This window comes from Gobio gobio, assembly GCF_949357685.1.
Source record: "Gobio gobio genome assembly, chromosome: 19".
NCBI lineage: Eukaryota > Metazoa > Chordata > Actinopteri > Cypriniformes > Gobionidae > Gobio > Gobio gobio.
The window spans coordinates 15,679,137-15,699,939 of NC_137112.1; the positions used below are offsets into that span (position 1 = coordinate 15,679,137).

The 20,803-nt window shown below is 39.1% G+C and overlaps 1 protein-coding gene across 3 annotated transcripts in view; it reads right to left on the reverse strand.

Annotated features, from left to right (window-relative positions):
* The window catches only part of vgll4b (vestigial-like family member 4b), a 76,404-nt gene that overhangs the window by 37,086 nt on the left and 18,515 nt on the right, over positions 1-20,803 (reverse strand). Inside the window, exon 1 of one of the 3 annotated variants that reach the window (XR_013818604.1) lies at positions 8,649-9,039. The exons of 1 other annotated variant lie outside the window; for it this stretch is intronic. Coding sequence is in view for 1 of the 2 variants with exons in the window: in XM_079844973.1 (XP_079701099.1) it covers positions 8,649-8,730 (82 nt within the window). In the remaining variant the exon portion in view is untranslated. Of the gene's footprint in view, positions 1-8,648; positions 9,040-20,803 lie in introns of those variants that run through there. One more of the 3 variants, XM_079844973.1, reaches the window with a different exon arrangement.

Genomic DNA, 20,803 nt, shown 5'->3' on the forward strand with positions numbered 1-20,803 from the left:
TTTATTTACTACACATTGTCAACAGAAATAAGCTGAAAGACTGTGGATAATTCAAACTAATTCTTACTATCCACTCTTGCTAAATTGGGTGAGCACACTTGTGTTCTCATTTCAGATGTTCTGAGTAAATGATTAAACTGATTCGTGAGTTCAGTGTTGGACAGTTCAGTTGTTCTAACCAGTCGTTAAAATGACTCGGTTCAAAGGAGTCATTAGGTCGCGAATCGGACACCAGCAGACGCTTTGTGTGTGAATCCCGTCTGTTAGAACATCGCGAAAGATTTGTCAACACACAGAACACACTTCATAACTGGATAGGATTTGTTTCCCGTTTATTGAAAGTATGGTTTATGTCAGCTGGTCGGTGAAGAGTTAGCGTTTTTTGAGCGCAATTCACATCCAGCGGTAGTTCAAGGACAAAAATGTCCGAATCCACCACGTGCAACATGGATTCGGTCTTCCGAACTTTTGATTAACGTGATATGTGATATATTAGAATGCTAAAACGGTGCTTATTTTGAAGACCGAGAGCGTGCGCGCGGGGTAGGGCTCTCCGCTCGTTCTCTCTTCGTGCGCGCGGGGTAGGGCTCTCCGCTCGCTCTGTCATCAGTTAACATGCGCCGATCACAAGCGCAGTAGATCTACATCACTCATAAATCACAATAACTGATCAAATAAGGCTTTGGCGGGGCAAAAATTTGTTTTGGCGGCCGCCAAAAAATTTTCAATGTAGGAAAAACCCTGAGTGAGTTTCTAACGACATGAATGAAGCCTTCGTTGAGCATTTGTAAGGAAAATACCGGCGGGCGAGAACACTGTAAGCGTGACATCAGTTTCTCACAGCGCTTATCCTGTGCAAAGAAGCCTGCGAATGTCATTGCAATTCGCGCCGTCAACCTTTCCGAACGTTATGAAATATTATTTTATGGTTCGTGCGTGATTGTGTGTGTGTGTGTGTGTGTGAGAGAGAGAGAGAGATATAATGGAAGCAATCAGAATACGGGTGTTTCTAAAACACACGTAGCGCCACCGCGCACCTGCAATTAAAATCTAAGCTCAGAATCGATCCAGAATCATTGGAGAGATGATAGTAGCCTATAGTATGAACAACACCATATTAGATAGATCAAACACAAATAGTTTTTTTTTTCTTTTAGGCCAGGCATATGATAGGCTATGTGTAACGTGCCAAGTTGATGCTTCTTCTGCAGACTTTACTCTTGCGTGTCACGTGACCAGACTGTAATCGCAGCCTTTGCGTTTAGGAAATCGCGTTATAGCATATTGCGATATTATCGCAAATGCAATTAATCGTTCAGCCCTAGCTGATAATCAGTCTTTTCAGTTGGCACGGGAACTTATAGTGCTTATAAAAGCTCCGAACACATGATGCATATTGCATACAATTCATTATTTAGCCTAATTCACTCACCACCATATTTGTTACGCTGTGTCCGCTCGGTCCGGTATGCTGCAGTGAGAGAACTGCATGCGCTGAGTGATCTCTAATTGGTTAACATCTTAAACATGCACACAATAACGTTGTAGTATTCTGATTTCAAATATAAAGAAATAAATAAAATTGCAGCCTTAAGCGGTTTAGAAATCGCATGTGCTCAAATCGCGATTGTTTTGCGACTGCAACAACTAATGTATGACCTAACAACAACTAACGATTGCGCAGCTAATCCCAAGAACGCTACTAGATCCTGATTTCAGTATCGAATTTTCCAGCATTTCTAGCTCTCCGACAATTCACAAAATTAAAAATTCAATGTAAATGAGACTTAGTCAGGAATGTCTAGCTTCAATGTCTCCGAGGATGTTAGATTTAGTTAGTTGGTGAAAAGAGTTAAACTCAAATGACACTGAAATCAAAGTTTGTTTGCGAAATACTAAATTTGCCCATCTTCCTCTGGGAAAACAAATCTCTAGCATGATTTCCTCTCTGCAGGACATCTAAAGTGCGCAACAACACGGACACCTTTCAAATGCGAACACCTGGAGAAAAGAGAAAAGGCTTCTTTCAACCAACTTGTTGAATTTCACACTTCAGTGAGTCTGTATTTTCTAACATCTGAGATGTTTAGACAGAGCTACAAAACCTTCGTTGGGAACTGCAGGAGCCATAAAAGATGACTATCAGTGTTAGAAGAGATGAAGCCAATGTTTGATCTATTAAAAGACTGTCATTATGAGCGCAAGTGATCAAAGTCTAGCCCTACGACTGGAGACTTCAAACGTCAAGCCAGAACGAGATTGTGTTACAGATGTGAGCCAAACCCTTCCTCCACTGCACATTCACACACATTTCAGACAAAAATCAGACAACTTCCTATGCAAACATGTTGTGAAAAGAGATTCCCTGATTTTTGAGTGTCAAACCAAGCCCTGCCTTCAAGCTCCCGATGCTCGCAGAACAATGGCCTTCTTCTGAAATCTGATCTTCTCTGACCAGCAGACAGCATGTTACCCATTCATACGAGCAGGGGACACGTACATCGCTCTTTTTAAGCTGAGATGCAATGGCTAAATGGGTATGGTTTTAGCAGGGGGTCTTATCGTTCTGTTGCCAGCAGCCCTTTTTAGCCTTTGTTCAGCAGGAAAGATGACAGTCAGCGTTTCCCCCCTGGCTGACGGGTCTGCTTCATTTTAAACTCAGCTGGCTAGCACACAGCCAGAGATGAGCACAGCATGCCCGCGACACAACATGGAAAAGGCCACGCTTTCCTCCTGAACACGACTGATGCCTGTAATCAAGGGAAAACACTCTCCATGAAAGTCAAACGATCTAGTTATTGACGTAGGCAAAATCTTCTGCAGGTAGAGCAGACAAGTCACACTAATATACAGATCTATTTTGACATATCAGATGTTTTGTCCCGTCTGTTTAATCCCTTAAAGCAGCGGTCTCTTTAACTCCAACCCCAAATAAACACACCTGAACCAGCAAATCAAAGTCTTACTAGGGCCTTGTATGACACTGATTAGCTGGTTCAGGTGTGTTTATTTGAGGTGGGAGCTAAACTTTGCTGGACAATGGCCCTCCAGGAGCAAGTTTGGAGACCCCTGCTTTAAAGGGTTAGTTCACCCCAATTAAAAATTTGCCATTAGTTACTCACCCTCATGTCGTTCAAAACCTGCAAGACATTTGTTTGTCTTGTCTTTGTCATTTGATCTTTTAATAAAATCTCAGAGACCTCATTGGTTCTCACACGTCAAACAAAGATGCTTGAGCTTCCTGATGTGTGCAATGATGATTAAAGCCTAAATTCAGTCAATTTGGACTAAACCGCTCGATTCATTTAGATTAGTTTTTACGGTCTTTTTGAAGCATTAAAGTGTCTGTTGTGTAGCTGTCAATGAAGGGACAGAAATCAATCAGATTTCATTTTAAATATCTTCATTTGTGTTTTAAAGATGAACGAAGGTCTTGCAAGTTTGGAACGACATGAGGGTGAGTAAATTACAGAATTGTCATTTTTGGGTGAACTATCCCTTTAAGATATAATGGTCTGTGTTTACATTAATTTTGCAACATAAAAGCATTTTGAGATACAAGTTTACATCTCTAACTTAACACAGTCGCACATGGCTGCTTTCCACAAGCCAGCGCTCTTCACCGCATCTGTGGTTAAACTAAACTCAGAATTATGAAATTCTCCAAAATGGGGAAGAGAGAATGCATTTTTTCCCCCAACAATTGTATCAGTTCAACTTGTCACATTTTTGATTAAATGAATTGTGGAAATTAAACGAACACTTATTTAACATAATATTCAATTTCCACAAGATGACATTCCCATTAACATTCAGTTTTATAATCTTCCCAGGCCATGGTAAACGAGTCCTCAAAATCATCTCTGGTGTGAAGAACAATGAACATAAAGATAAGAAGGCTCGTCTGTGACCTTTGAATGGCTGCGTTCTATCAATTCCAGATAAAGTGCAAAGCAAAGTTCAGCAAAGCCATCTCTTCCACCAGAGAACTGCACGTTTGGACTCGGCAGAGGCAAAAAGTGATGCAGAAACAGAGCTATTTTCAGTGACGATGCTGTAATAGATTAGCCATGTGCTCAGGAAATTCTCTGGCACACATTATAAATAGCTGAAGTGGCAGCCGTGCTACAGTGAGCAAAAACCGGCTGTGATTGTGTATTTCCATCCACTGTCACTGGGTCATGTGACCGGCTGCCTGAGAGGAGGGCATTCCAGCAGGTGAAAGCCACCCGACATGCGCAGCTATAATGGATTCTGGGAACAGAGGCCCTTGGAGATACAACAGTCGCGTCAATCATTCAGTTGCTGCTGGAGTTTTTCCACATCATGTTTTGAAGATTTATCTGGAAACACCGCCGGCCAAGGAAGACGTCACCTTCGCCATCACTCACAGATGTAAACAAATCACAACCAAAAGAGGGAGTATTGAAGCAAACAATCAGAGAATAACAGACAGGCCCACACCACAAGTTAGGCCTAGTACTAGGGTGTGACGATACCCTCATGTCACGATTCGATACATATCACGATACGACATACGGTAAAAGGTAAACACATTTTTTTTTTACTGTTGATTCAATTGCTCGATTTGGTGTTACCTTGGTGGAAGTGAATAGGCTTGGACTTGGTGCTGGAAACCCAATGCAGAGGACAATGGTGAAAACAGAATAAAAATGTTAGTAAAAAGAGTAAAAGAATAAAGAGTTCATTTGCAAAAAACGATAAAAACTATGTTTAAAAAATAAATTTAACTTACTGCTGTGCATATTTCCCCACATATAGCACGTTCTGAACCCTAAACACGTTTGGTCACAAAAGCCAGTATTGTCCACTGTCAAGGCACCGCAAGTTCACGTTTTACAGCAGAAACCGACAAGCACCCTTGTAGTTCGTTTTAGCGAATCAGCACGCAGTATTCCAGTCAGGTGACAAGGCTGCTAGTCATTTTGAAAAGACGTGCCAGCTGAGAGGAGTTTTGCCAAAGCTGACTATTGTTATAAACTCTGGATTGGTGAATTCTGTCATCTATATAATGTTTAATATTGCTTATTAATGGGTTAATTTTACTGCTCTTTACCTACTTGTTTTAAGTTAAAGAATGTTAAATATTGCACTTACTTGTTTGTTTTTTCCTCTGAAACATGCAATGTGAAGCTATCTGCTTTTGCTAAAAAACGAACTTTTAATATATATTAAAAAAATGTGTAAGTTACCTGTATTTTATTATTATTTAAATCAAAACAACCCTACTGCAGTTTGATTGATATAACTTGGACTGCACAATAAAAAATAAGGATTATTTATTAAAATAATAAAAACAGTTCTTGAAATACAGAATTAATTTAGATGAATATTCTTGCACTCTGTCACTAACTATAAATATTTAAAATAATGTAGGCCACGTTTTACTGGAAACAAGACATTTGGCATTATCAGGACCACAAATATTCCCCCATTGCATTATAATACATTATATTTAGTAGTTATGTAGTATTTGACAGTAAAACTTTTTTTTTTTTTTAAATTTTCACACAGTATTTTAATTTTGGGCTAATTATACACAATGTTTATTTTCACTATCCACAAGACAAAAGAAAAAATGTGTTTGAGGCCAAAATGCTGCCAATTATGTGGATGTCAATGCAGGGTTTCTGCAGGTTTTGTGAAAGTAAATTGAAGACATTTTTAAGACAAATTAAAGAAAATTAAGTAATAAATTGGTAACCGCACATCGATATGTTCTCTAAATTTAAATCTCTAAGCACACAATGAGTTATGTTAGTGACACAATATGTGTGACAAAATATATTAGTGAGCAAATATCTGCCATTGTACATAAAATCCAACTACCGGAATCATACCGAATGAGATATTTGTTCTTGTTTTAAGCACAAACTCACTTAATTGTGTTCAATTTCTCAGAAAACAAGACTTAATTTCTTCATTTTAAATGTCATTATGTATCTATTTTGAATTTGTGCAGGAAAACAAAAATCCTGAGGAAGAACTTTTTCTGCAGTGCATGCGATTTAATGGACACTGGACAGCCTTATGAAATATGTTATTTTTGTTTTATAGTTTATTGTTTTCATTTTTCTGGACTCTGCTTTAATGGTAAGATTAAATTTGACTGACTTTCGTTCATCTTCGGGACACAAATGAAGATATTGTTAATGAAATGGGAAAAATTTCTGTCCCTCCGTTGACAGTCTAAGCAACTTCCACTGACGCTTCAGAAAGTTCATAAAGAGATGGTAAAACTGATCCATACGGATCAAGCGGATTATTCCAGATGTTCTAAAGAGACTTGATGGCTTTATATGATGAAGGAAAGTCTGATGGGTTTGGAAAGACATTTTTGTGATGTTTTTTTGTGAAAATTTCATTTTTGATGTCCCTTTAAATGTCCGGACCTACTTTTGATTCATTCATACAAAAGTTGACAAATTTGTGTCATTCTGCATTATACAGTAAATTCTGTTTTCATGAATGGATTCTGTGATTCTGTCCACATTTTCTACATCACAGAAATCATAGGGCCCTGATTTAATGCCATGATATTGAATTTAAGACTTTTTGATCCAATTTAAGATATTCAATTGTGGAAGGTCAAATTAAGACCCACGAAAACCTTCTAGATCAAAAGCAAGTAACACATGGAAATTTGCAGAGTGCAGACAGATGTTTTAGTAATTCGCCAGTACACAACCTGCATCATATTACAGAACAAACTGTGTTAATATAGTAATTTGACATTTACTTGTCCTGATACATGCATAAACGTTGTGTATTTCCAGGTTCGTAACTGCACAAGAGTAAATCACAAGTCCGTCAGATGAAAAAAGAGCCACTGGTATATCCTGTCTGCCCGAGTATACGGGGTCTAGAGGAGGGCTGGATCAGATTTCTGCTCTCTTGACATGTGATGGTCAACAACAGGTTGGTACTGCGCGGTGCAGATCCACGCTCAATGTACCTGCCTTCCTACTCAATCCACAGCTCTACTGAAGCATACGGCCTCACATGCTGCTCAAGATTACACCAAACAGCAACAAAAACACAACGTACCACAATATTGATGAAGAGCGAGAGAGACAGAAGGCGAGTAACGGCATGAGTAAATGCTCTGGATTGCAGTACATCTACAAAGGAATCTGCATACTGGACATTTCTCATAAGCAATTGTGAAAGCAGTGCTGGAAAGCTAGCTAATAATAGTTAATATTAGGTGTCCTTAAATAACCATTTGACACAATTTACTTCCCTACTTGTTGGTGCATTGAATTATTTTAAAAATATTTGCATTTAAATAAACATTGTAGTTATACTGCTAACCCCTATGACCCTAATATACCTCAAACTTATTAGCAGTAAATGTGGGGATTTTCCAGAACTACATGTGGGTATGTAAATGTTAGTACATAGTAGTTAATGCAACCTTAATGACCAAAATTCAGTTTATAATATTAAAAAGAACAATCTATATTAATATATTTATGAATATATGCATGAGCCAATTCCTAACACATGACCTGCACTTAATTACGTTTTAAAAAAAATATGGCTAATAGGCTGAAATTGAAACATGAATATTTATAAAAAATAAATAACAATAAATAAAACATTAATGAATGTGTTAGTATTTGGTTCTGTAAGGCGCATTTCTTTCATGTGTTTAATCATTTTAAACACTTTTTCCCTTCACTATCCCATTTTAAACACTCTTTTCCCTTCACTATCCCATTTTAAACACTTTTTTTCCTTCACTATCCCATTTTAAACACTCCCCCCATCACTATCCCATTTCAAACACTTTTCCCCATTCACCATCCCATTTTAAACACTTTTCCCCTACACCATCCCCTTTTAATCAGTTTTCCCTCGTCACCATCCCATTTTAAACACTTTCCCCCTTCACTAGTCGATTTTAAACACTTTTCCCCCCTTCACTATCCCATTTTAAAAACTTTTCCCCCTTCACTGACCCATTTTAAACACATTTCCCCCTTCACTAACCCATTTTAAACACTGTTCCCCTTCACTAACCCATTTTAAACACTGTTCCCCTTCACTATCCCATTTTAAACACGTCCCCCACTTCACTAGTCCATTTTAAACAATTTCCCCCCTTCACTAACGCATTTTAAACACATTTCCCCCTTCACTAACCCATTTTAAACACTTTCCCCCTTCACTAACGCATTTTAAAAACTTTTCCCACTTCACTAACCCATTTTAAACACTTTCCCCCTTCACTACCCCATTTTAAGCATTGCATGCATTCACTTGTTTTAAATGAGCACTATAATGCATAATAAGAGCTAAATGCTGTTTTCGTCATGACGTGAACGCTTTTGGGAAGTTGGCAGCACATCTGTTGTTGTTGTTTCGGGATGTAAAATACTTTCCCCCCCTTGCACAAACGAACTCAAAACCTCTTCAGCCATTCTTCTGAAAAGTAATCTACTTTAGAAGTAAACAAGCCTCGTGAAAGTCGCCTGAAAAAGAGAAAAACAGCGCGCGCGGAACGCTCGCGAAAGTCTAGCGAGACTCGATGACGTCACGGGCGTCCGTTATTTATTTTTCACTAACAAATACTTCATTTCATTAACCAAATGTCAGAAAACATGTACGTGTTTAAATCTTACCTTCGTAGCACAGGATGCCGATGTTGTTGTTCATTTTGTCCAAGTACTGGTAGTTCAACAGGTCCATTTTGGTAAAAAGCATTTATGGACTTTTAGTCGCAGAAAGAGCAGCTTCTCTTTTTCTCTCGTAGGGAGCGCGAGTAAGGCCCAGCCTTTAACTTCAAACAGAGCAAAAATAACTGGTTTAACCCGACCTGGTTGAGTTCCTAACTAGTAGAAGTACTCTAACGCGAGTTTGAAGAAACTTTAAGAAGTTTTAGCGTATAAAAAGGGTTGTATTTAAGCACAAAGGGGTCGCGCCAGTTCTCCTCACAGCCCGCTGTAAGTCGACTGCACTGACACGCAGCCTATGATCGTTATGAGTTTGATGCGCGCTCCCGCGCTCCGCTGTGTGCGCGCGCCTCCTACTCCTCACACTGGGCACGCTCGCCAAATCCCGCGAGAGTTCCCCCCTCCCAAGCGCATGGGAATCGGTACATGTAATGGAGGAGGAGTATAGTAGTAGAGGAAAGGAAATGTACAAAACAAAGAAAAGTTACCATGGAAAGTCATTTTTAACATTTTGTACGTAACTATTCCAGTAGTGTCTACTACCATGGGACTCTGGATTTGATTTGAGTAGAAATATGTATTATTGAAATAGTAATTAAGAGACAGTGCTAGTATGGTCTGTAAACTAGTAAAATATAAATAGTTACTAGTAGCTATAAGGTTATAAGTGCTAGTCACCTTAAAATAGTTCATTGTAGCCTACAGTTGCAAACTTTCAAACCTTTCCTAAAAAAAGACTTAACTCTTTATGGATCCACTTCTGTATGAAATCTTAATATTGTCATGCAGTGTTATTGTTTGCATATTGTTATGCAATGGTCAATATGCTATCGGCACAATAAAAGTATTTATATTATTACTATATAATATACACAACACAGAACAAAACTCGCTCACTCTAAAATGCTTGGTTGTTTTAATCCAATTTTGGGTCAAATCTTCGGTCACATCTGTAAAATTAATTTTAACCCAACGGTTGGGTTTATTAATATTTTTTTCTGTAGAAAGACAAACATAAATAGTGATGAAAGATGTATATTGACTGAGTAATCACTGTTTTGTAGAGAAGGGTCAGAATGATACCTTTCACCTGAGATTTGGAGCCAATTTACAGGCGTGTAAAAAAGACTTTAGAAAGATGGCAGCATCATTATTTTATTTTCACACAGAGATTGGTAGTTCTATTAGTGAAACCTGTTGACTTTATCAATCTTTGTTGCATTATATGCCAACGGTGACCAGTCAAAAATGGGGGAAAAGCACTTTTTGTGTTGTTTTTCCCAAAGTTTGCATGGCTGTAACTCAAGAAGTATTAAAGAAATATTAATATCCTTTTAGATTCTGATTCTTAAACTTTCTTTACAGGCTCTCGATGGTTCAGTCCCAGAGATATGGAGATCTTAATGCAGCTCCATGAGTAAACTGGTAAAGTTCAGTGGTCGAAAATCAAAAGTGGGTCATTTTGCACACAGCTGATACTTTTTATATTTAAAGAGGAATATCTGAAGAGCAATATCTGTTGAAACTAGAAATGTCTCTTGTGTTTTTTTAGGCTTTTATTCTACTATTAAACTCAAGACAACAACATATGAACTGATGTGATTTATAGTGACTCTGCTGCCCTCTGGTGCCGTCCGATATCATGTGCTTTTATCAGGGCTAAAACAGTCAGAAATTACAATCAGTGTTGATTTATTTCATGTATGTTATCAGGATAATAACCATGTTATTATCTGCCTCAAATTCAGAGACTATGGCGCATATTTCTAAATATATAATCTAAAAGGATATTTAGATACATTTCATTCTTCTTGAGTTGTACTTCATTGGCTCCAGATCTCAGGCGAAAATTATCATTTTGACCCTCCTTTACAAAACAGTGATTACTCAAGTCAATATCCATCTGTGAGTTTAATATTTTTGGCTTTCATCCCTATTTATGTTCGTCTTTCTACAGAAAAGATATTAACACAATCAAAAAATTTAGCAGTAGAATGTTAGATATCGGTGTGTTAATGATGCTTTGATAAATTCAACCAGAGGTCCCCAGTTCAAATTTTTGATTTTGCTCTTCAGATATTCCTCTTTAAATATAAAAAGTATCAGCTGTGTGCATAATGACCCACATTTGGTTTTCACCACTGAACTTTAGCAGTTTACTCATGGAGCCGCATTAAGATCTCCATATCTCTGGGACTGAACCGTCGAGGGCTTTTAAAATGGAGAAACCAAAAGAAACGTTTATTAAGAACCCGAATCTAAAAGGATATTAAGATATCTTCAATACTTCTTGAGTTACAGGCATGCAAACTTGGGGAAAATACCACAAGAAGTGCTTTTCCCCCGTTTGTGACCGGTCACCGTTGGCATAGAATGCAACAAAGATTGATAAAGTCAACAGATTTCCCTAATAGACCTACCAATCTCTGTGTGAAAATAAAATAATGATGCTGCCATCTTTCTAAAGTCATTTTACACCCCTGTAAATTGGCTCCAGATCTGTGGAGGGGAAAAGTATCATTCTGATCTCTACAAAATAGTGGATTACTCAGTAAATATTCAAGTCAACCATGGCATCTAATATGTTGGGCTTTCATCACTATTAATGTTTCTTTCTTCAGAAAATAATATTAACACAATCAAAAATTTGAGCTGGAGAAGTTAGCAAAGTTTGGTTGATGTGACATGTAATTACCCTAATGTTTAGCCTGACGTCGTCATACTCAGATTCTAGTCAGAATATTAGTCGGATACCCATTGGGCTGTGATTATGGGGCATGTTTCAACCAAACCAGGAAAGACCTCAATTGGATAGACCTACAACCAATCAGAGCAACGGAGCGACGCATAGTTGTCAACAGAACTCAACTGCACGCACGCTGGAAGAAGTAGAAGAAGAAGATGAGTGTAAACGATCTTTGCCGGTGATGTAAAAAAGGATACACAGAGTAGTTACCAACACGATCATCATTTTTGAGAGAAATAGTAAAGGTGAATGCATATACGAACAAGTTCTCAGTTTAGGATTAGAACGAATTCAACCCAAGCGCTCTTTGGTGAAGTGAAGGCTTACGTTACTGTTTATCATCTGTCCATCATCGTATAAAGCCCGCCCTGACAATTTCATTGGTCAGAACAGCTTCTGTTCGGGCTTAGTTGCTCCACAACGGATCAAGTCCAGACCGAATTTCCTGAACTCAAATGTTGTGGGCGGGGCTAAATTCAGCTGGCATCCAGGCTACCTAATGTTATTTTTAAATGACTTCACTAAACATTTCCTGGCTGCACAATGAGACTTAGATTTTTCTCTCTCAATGTCATTTAAAATATAAAATGTTCGACTTGTCCTCATTGGCATGGCGCAGGATATCTGTATGTTAATGATGTTCCAGTTCAAATTTTTGATTTTGTTAATTTCTTTTCTGTAGAAAGACAAACATAAATAGTGATGAAAGCCAGATTATTAAATGTCACAGATGTATATTGACAAGTTGTGATGTGTAGCCATATCGGTCTAGAAAATCACAACTTTTCATTTTCCATCTGTCTTAGTACATGATGTAACTATACACATCACAACATGTAAATAGGAAAATGTTGGCGTTATATTGTCACTTATTGAGCAGTAGGGTAGGTGGAGCCATTTACTTCCAGTCTTTGTGCTAAGCTAGGCTAGCGGTGGGTGCGTCAGACAGAGTTATGGCACGCACGGAGATGAGAATGGTATTTATGGTCTTATCTAACTCTGGGGGATACCATGAATAAGCTAAAGTCCCAAAAAGTTGACGTGTTCCTTTAAAGATATCTTAATATCCTTTTCTTTTTTTACAGGCTCTCAATGGTTCAGTCCCAGAGATATGGAGATCTTAAAGGGATAGTTCACCCAAAAATGAAAATTCTGTCATCATTTATTCACCCTCAAGATGTTCCAAACCTGTATGAATGTCTTTGTTCTGCTGAACACAAAAGATGATATTTAGAAGAATGTGTGTAACAAAGCAGATAGAGCAACCATTGACTACCATAGTAGGGAAAAAATACTATGGTAGTCAATGGTTGCTCTATCTGGTTGCTCTATCTGCTTTGTTACAGACATTCTTCTAAATATCTTTTGTGTTCAGCAGAACAAAGAAACTCATACAGGTTTGGAACATCTTGAGGGTGAATAAATGATGACAGAATTTTCATTTTTGGGTGAACTATCCCTTTAATGCGGCTCCATAAAAACGGGCAAAGTTCAGTGGTCGAAAACCAAATTTGGGATGTTTTGCACACAGCTGATACTTTTTCTATTTAAAAGAGAAATATCTGAAGAGCAAATAATTTTCCAGCTAGAAATGCACCTTGTGTTGTATAATATGTGTGCCTTGTCTAGTTGTCCAGTATTGAAGTTTTTTATGCTGTTTTCATGTTCAAGGTCATTGTTTGAACTCAGTTTATAGGTTGTTTGGTTTCATGTTGTGGATTTAATTCAAGGTTTATAATGTTTTGGATCATCACTTATGTAAATAAGCTGCACTTGGATTCTCGTGATGTCAGCATTGTGACATATTTTGGAGAAAACCATATTAATTTAATTTGTTCCACATTTATATTTTGTGTAAATTAAGCTAAATTAAAGGTTACATTTTGGTGAGTATTTTGAATGAGTGGAGTAAAACACAAATTTTGCTCATCAGTAACCAACTAACCCATGTATGATCAATAGCAGTTATGTCTGATTTGGCAAACACACTAAAGAGGCTTTGCATTAGAAGATTGTTCAAACCTGAAGCGGGCGGTAATGCTATTCAAATGGCCACTGTTGAAACCATCTTGAGTAACGAAGCTAATGTGATTAAGTCTTACACAAGCCTGATGTGTGATTTCCTCCCGCCGTGAGTATCAGATTGGATCAGACTGTAAATGAGCACAGCGCTCCCTAAAATCTGGCCTATTTGAACTTCATAAAGTATATGATCATAAGCTGGGATGCACTGGCATAATCAGGGCGTTTTACAGCCTTTCTGTCTCCAGGACCAGATAAAACAAGTCGAGTCGATGTTTAAACACATAATCACCCTCAAGATTGTGTCATATCTGACTAATGAGCCATTTTCATGCCATTGATCCATTAAAAACCCAAGTCAAATCCTAGGCATAATCCGTCGCAGGCTGTAATTTGAGATCAACATTATACAACCAGTGGCATTACTTAAAAGTCCACTCAAAAACTATAATTCTGTTATCATTCACTCGCACTCATATAGTGAGAACATCACAACATTTGCAACATTGAACACTGAACTGAATCCACATTGAACTGAATCAACACTGTACTGAACTGAATCAACACTGTACTGAACTGAATCAACACTGAACTGAACTGAATCCACATTGAACTAATTCAACACTGAACTGAATCAACACTGAACTGAACTGAATCCACATTGAACTGAATCAACACCCGAACTCAATGGAATCCACACTGAACTGAATTGATCTGAATAAAAGACACTTTTGTCTTTTTACAGCTGATTTACACAGAATTTGAATGCGTCCCATATTTGATGAAGTTTGCATCACTGATTCTGTTATTTTCCTATTATCACAATGAACCTGCTTTAAAACAATCCCTTTTTCATAAAGGACTACAGAAATAACACAAGATTTATGAGTAGAAACGATTCATTACGTGTGTCACAATTTGTTCTTTTAAATCAGATCTCTTCAATGACACGGCTGATCCAGTTCACAAAACTATTGTGTTTGAATTGGAGTGATCAGGTTCTCAAGGAACGGACTGATTCAATGATCCGTTTTCAGCAGCCGATGCTTCAGTGAGTGGAAGGTTTTTACCGAATAACATCACAAACACAAAGCATCATTATGATACTTGTAGGGTACTTTTGAAGCTTGAAAGCCTCAACATGGGGATTAACGGCACGTAAAAGAGTGTCCAGTGCAATTCCTTTAGTGCTTGTATTTTTGTCTGAACTTCTTTCTCCTTGTTAATGAGCGCTGATGGATATTAGCTTACGCAGGTGCGAGGAACACGTCGTTTCTAGGGGATGCTGTATTGTTCGGGTTGTTTTGGAAAAGATGACGATCAGCTGGAGAAGCGCTACTCCTTACAGTACGAACACTACACCATGAAAAACATGATACCTCTGAGAAGCTCGGAGGCTGGTCACTACACACGTAACGTGAGCGTTTCACAGGTGTCAATCCCAGTCCACAGGCACACGACACAACAGCCAGGAGAAGGTTCAGTAACAGAATACGCAGGCGTAGTGAAACAAGTATTGCTCCTGCTTTTTAAGTGTCTTTAATAAGCATGATGCATCTAACACAATGCATGCACTTATTAAAGGGGTGGTAAAACACATTCTTTTGAAGGCTTGATTGTGTTTGTGGGGTGCACTTTAACATGTGTTGATGCTTCGTTTAAAAAAAAAAAGTGCATTATTTTTCATATATTTGACTTTTATTCTACGCTGCTCTGTCCCTCCTTGTAAAACGATCTGATGGTTTCCGGATTGTATGAAGCCAGTCCCTCAAAAATACGCAATGGGCTCAGATTGGTTAGCTGGCCCAGTGTGTTGTGATTCGCTAACCGCCTAGTGCACGTTTGTCGGAAACGTCCCGCCCCTTACCTTTACTGGTAGACTGTGCTTTGGGTAGTATTAGAAACAATGGCGTCAATAAAACCATACCAATCTGAGCCCGAATCAGACCCAGACAATTTTAGTGAAGATGATCGAGCAGAACCTGTTCAACCTGTTCATTCCTCAAGAATAAAGACTGCGGATCTATAGTGATCGCTACTGAATGGCACTGTTACTTTTGTATTTTTAGAACGATTAAAGCCAAATATCTGTCGCAAGAACTATTAACCCAAAATGAACACTAAACATTGGCTTTACTAGTAGCCAAATCAAACACAGAACCATGTTTAGCATGCCTGTAGATAAACAATACATAAAAGCTCTAATCAAAGAATAATTTACACTAATGCCAAGTTCGCTGTTGAGATTTTAACATTAGGTGTTTGAAACGTTAGGTGTTTGTCGGATAATGTTAAGTATGAATGAGCATTTAACAGACTGGTTTGCAGAACAGCGTTGTCATCTGTTTACTTCCTTGCTACAACGTACAATTAATCTATTACAGGAATACACATCGATGAAAAATAAATCAGACTTACAGGTTGTGGCCCGTAAACAGCTTCTGTTTTTAAATCCATCTTTCAGGACAAGCCGTTGTGCAAATCCTGCATTGAACTCGCGAAGATTGTGGAAGTTTTCCTCCGTGAAATGTGCAGCGCGCGCGTCGTGCATCCACACACTGGCAGTGTTTGTCTCGCACAGCTGACGTTGTGCAAATCCTGCATTGAACTCGCGAAGATTGTGGAAGCTTTCCTCCGTGAAATGTGCAGCGGGAGCCGCGCGCCCGTCGTGCATCCACACACTGGCAGTGTTTGTCTCGCGCAGCTGAACCGCTGCTCGTGTATTGCAAATACAGACGAATATTGTCCATTATGTCACATTTTCCAGTCTTCTCCTCCGACCCCTGTCTGTCTCGTGATTTATGATGGGCAGCATATATCTGCGACCTGTTCCCCTCTGTCTCATACACACATGCATATAACCTGCTGTATGTTAAACCCTCTGCAACGCACCCCCGTCCCTTGGAAGGCTGAACAAAGCAAATACCCCAGACCTGCAATCCTGATGAAAATAACAGCGTTTCGTCGGCATTGCAGCAACACCACTCCAGCCTAACTATACCACAACAACACAGCGATACAAAATGCCCCCCCCCCCCCCCCCCCAATTTAATATTCTCGGAGGAGGGGTTTATGTAAATATTGGGGCTGGTGATGTCACCAACCCTGGAGCAATGTCTGTAGTCCCTACTGGTCGTTTGCTGTATTCCTTAGAAATTGATTTCTTTAAAAGCAAATATCTCCCTTTGCTTTAAACCCTGAACGTTGTAACTTTGCAGATGTTGTTTATGCTCAAGCAGCAACATTACACGCTAGCTAAAGTTAGAAAGTGAAATCGTGGTTTACCACCCCTTTAATACATCTACATGTTGCTCTGCTGCTGTTGAGGCTCAGATATGAGTAGGTTTAAGGGTTTAGAGCTGGGGTATAAATAATTACACAGATACTTTAAATAAAATAATGTAACAACATGTGGTAATTGTGGAAATGAGCTGACTGTAGCCCTATAGAAAATAAAATGATGCTTTAGTCACCAAGGCGTCATTTATTTTATCATAAATACAGAAAAAACTGTGAAATATTATTCCAAAGTAAAACAGCTGTTTTCTATGAGAATATACACCGTCAGGTGAATAACACTGATTATCTCTTCATTACGGCACCTGATAGTGGGTGGGATATATTTGGCAAGTGAAACATTTTGTCTTCAAAGTTGATGTGTTAGAAGCAGGAAAAATGGGCAAGCGTAAGAATTTGAGAGAGTTTGACAAGGGCCAAATTTGTGATGCTAGACAACTGCGTCAGAGCATCTCTAAAACTGCAGCTCTTATGGGGTGTTCCCGGTCTGCAGTGGTCAGTATCTATCAAAAGTTGTCCAAGGAAGGAACAGTGGTGAACTGGGGACAGAGTCATGGGCGGCCAAGGCTCATTGCTGAGCGCAGACTGGCCCGTGTGGTCTGATCAAACAGACAAGCTACTGGAGCTAAAATTGCTCAAGATGTTAATGCTGGTTCTGATAGAATGGTGTTAGAATACATGGTGCATCGCAGTTTGTTGCATATGGGGCTGCATAGCCGCAGACCAGTCAGGGTGCCCATGCTGACCCCTGTCCACCGCCGAAAGCACCAAAAGTGGGCACATGAGCATCAAAACTGGACCACGGAGCAATGGAAGAAGGTGGCCTGGTCTGATGAATTGTTTTCTTTTACATAACGTAGATGGCCGGGTGCATGGCTTACCTGGGGAACACATGGCACCAGGATGCACCATGGGAATAAGGCAAGCCGATGGAGGCAGTGTGAAGCTTTGGGCAATGTTCTGCTGGGAAACCTTGGGTCCTGCAATCCATGTGGATGTTACTTTGATACGTACCACCTACCTAAGCATTGTTGCAGACCATGTACACCCTTTCATGGAAACGCTATTCCCTGGTGGCTTTGGCCTCTTTCCGCAGGATAATGCGCCTGCCACAAAGCAAAAAGGAGCACAGGAGCAAAAAGGAGTTTGAGGAGCACAACGAGTTTGAGGTGTCGACTTGGCCTCCAAATTTGAACAGTAGTGACACAGATTCAAGACAGAAGCGACAAAAAAAAGCTTTAAGATGTAGTTTCTTTAAAATACACAAAACACATTTGAATGCCATTTATTGCACACCTACAATGATAAAAAGACACAACAGCAAACCGACATGACAGAACCATTCATCTCAGAAGGTAACGAGAAACCAGCAACACCAACGCTGGAGTCAAGACTATTTCAGTTGCCTATATTTTAATGCTTGATTCCATTTGAATTTGGCAGAAACGGTCCAGACGTCAATATAGAAACAAACCACTTCTGAGAAACATGGAGTCACACCCAGACTTTACCAGAAACCCTGGAGCAAGATCTGAACCCTTTGGGAAGTAAAGCTGAGGCCTCCTGTCTGGAAGAAAAGAAGTGTGTTTGGTGCTGCAAACCCAATTCAGCCCAAAAACACCCAAACAACGAGCAATGCTTCACCACAAATGTCCCATTTCCAGCAGGACAATGACCAAAAACACACTGCACAAAGGAATGTCGCAAACACACACCAGACCCAAATCTACTTGCAGAATGATGCAAGTAGACTTTTTTTTTTTTGTAATTGCGCCTTTGAAAGATTATGTAATTGTAAACACGATTAGAAATTTGATTAATTGTGCAGCCCTAACACAGATACAGGTCTGCAAATATTCATGTCATTTTAATGGACAATGATTGAAACATACATTATGCTCTATATTTATCTGTACATAAAACATTAAAAATACCAATTAAATGTTTGACATCACAAGCTTATCAATCGCCATGTTGCAGTTTTCGCAATGTAAACACAACAGACACAGAAGTTCCTGTGATTTGGTCACCATGAATTATTCCACTGAAAGAATCTTGTTTCTCTCCACAAATTCGCACTCATGTCTCCCTCTCAGTCCTTTCCAGAGAAAGTGCTTAACTTTTTCTCCCCTCTTTTAACTTCTAATCCCTATTAGCATGGAGCAATGTTTTCAAGTTAAGTCCACTTTGGATTATTCATCAAAGTTAGTCATTTTTTGGTTGACGCATCCTCTGACGTAACAAGTGGCACTTTCCATTACCATCTGGATACAAGATTTGGATTATGCCAAAGTAATTCCAGGTAATGCCACTTAAGAGCTTAAGTATTGAATTGTACAGACAGGAAGTAAAAGGGTGAGTTGTGAAGTAAAAGGGAGTCTGATAGTGTAATACTCTTATTAGTAAAAAGCTAAATCAGATCACTATCTATCTATATATAAATATATTTAAAAAATGCATTGGAAGAAAACGGTATGTAAACACTCAATATGTCATACTAAAGGCTTTCCAAATGGACATCTATGAATAGCCTCAAACACTCGTATGCTAAAACCCACGCCATCGTTACTGTTCGTATCACCGTGTGTCAAGAGCTGAGATTCAGATATGATGAGCATTTGCAAACACAAATCAATCACAGCAGAGCAGCTCTCAGAGAGGCGGGGTTTACTTTAAAGAGACTGAATCCTTGATGGCAGCATTTCAGACACTGATGCTGCAGTGGATATTAGGAGACAATTAAAGTGTTTTTGACCTTAGATGCATGAGAACCTGTTGTAGGAGACGGCAGAACAACATTAGGGGCCTTAAAAATAGCATAATAAGGGCGCTTTAATAGAGTTTATGCAACAGCCTGCAGAAACTTTTCACTGTTAAATCGAAAAATTGCACAGAAGTCCTCCTTAATCTGTTCCCTAACACGTGAATAAATCTAAACACACACACACACACTCTCTCTCTCTCTCTCTCTCTCTCTCTCTCACACACACCCACCCTGCATTCCTGATGCTTCATGTGCTGTGCAGCTCCTGGTCTCTAAGATACAGCGAGACAGCTGCGCCGCGACCCCTGTGACCTCCGCTGCTCTCACGGCCCAGTCATTTCATCATCTGCCTCACACGACACCGACACTGTGCGTTTGCTTTTCTGGGATTCTGGGAATTAGGAGGGAGTCCAGGGACTCAAACTTTGTTATAGTCGGCATTAAAGGGATGTTACACTAGTCTTTTCTTTGTGCCGTTTCCGAGTGAAACGCTTCAGGAACAAGAACAAATGTAGGGCGGGGCTTGATTTTGTCTGTGGGGAATTGATTGGATGGTTGTGGTTAGCTATTGGTGAACCTGGTTATTGCAATAATTACAGCACAAGAAATTTTTCCAGTTCTAACAGCAATCATTTCAACATGACACCAGTGATGCGTGCTCCATAAAATACAAATGCTTTTTACATGGTACTTTTAGTGCAACTATATTTGCATATTTACGACATATACAAGTACATTAATTCTTCTGATAGGCTGGTGTTTCATGAGTTTCCGTGTCTCTAAATCAGCAGACAGCAACAGATCATCAGCCATCCACACTGTAACTAAACAAACAGCCGTCTAGTCCATGATTAACTAATGAACTTTACAAGGTGAAATATTAATTTAAAAAAACTTAAGTAATATACATACATACACACTACACAACATCTGGACACACTTGACTGAATTTGGGTCTCAGGATGTTTTGAACTAAAGCCTTAGTTTTAAAGAGAAATAAGAATTTCAGTTTTCTTTTGCGTCTCATTTTGCTCACTATATACACTTTATTGCCAAAGGTTTTGGGACGTGGCATGCCTTTACATGCACATAAACTTTAATGCCATCCCATTCTTAATCCATAGGCTTTAATATGGATTTGGCCCACCCTTTGCAGCTATAACAGCTTCAACTCTTCTGGGAAGACTTTCCACAAGGTCTAGGAGTGTGTTTATAGGAATTTTTGACATTTCTTTTAGAAGCGCATTCGTGAGGTCAGGCACTGATGTTGGACGA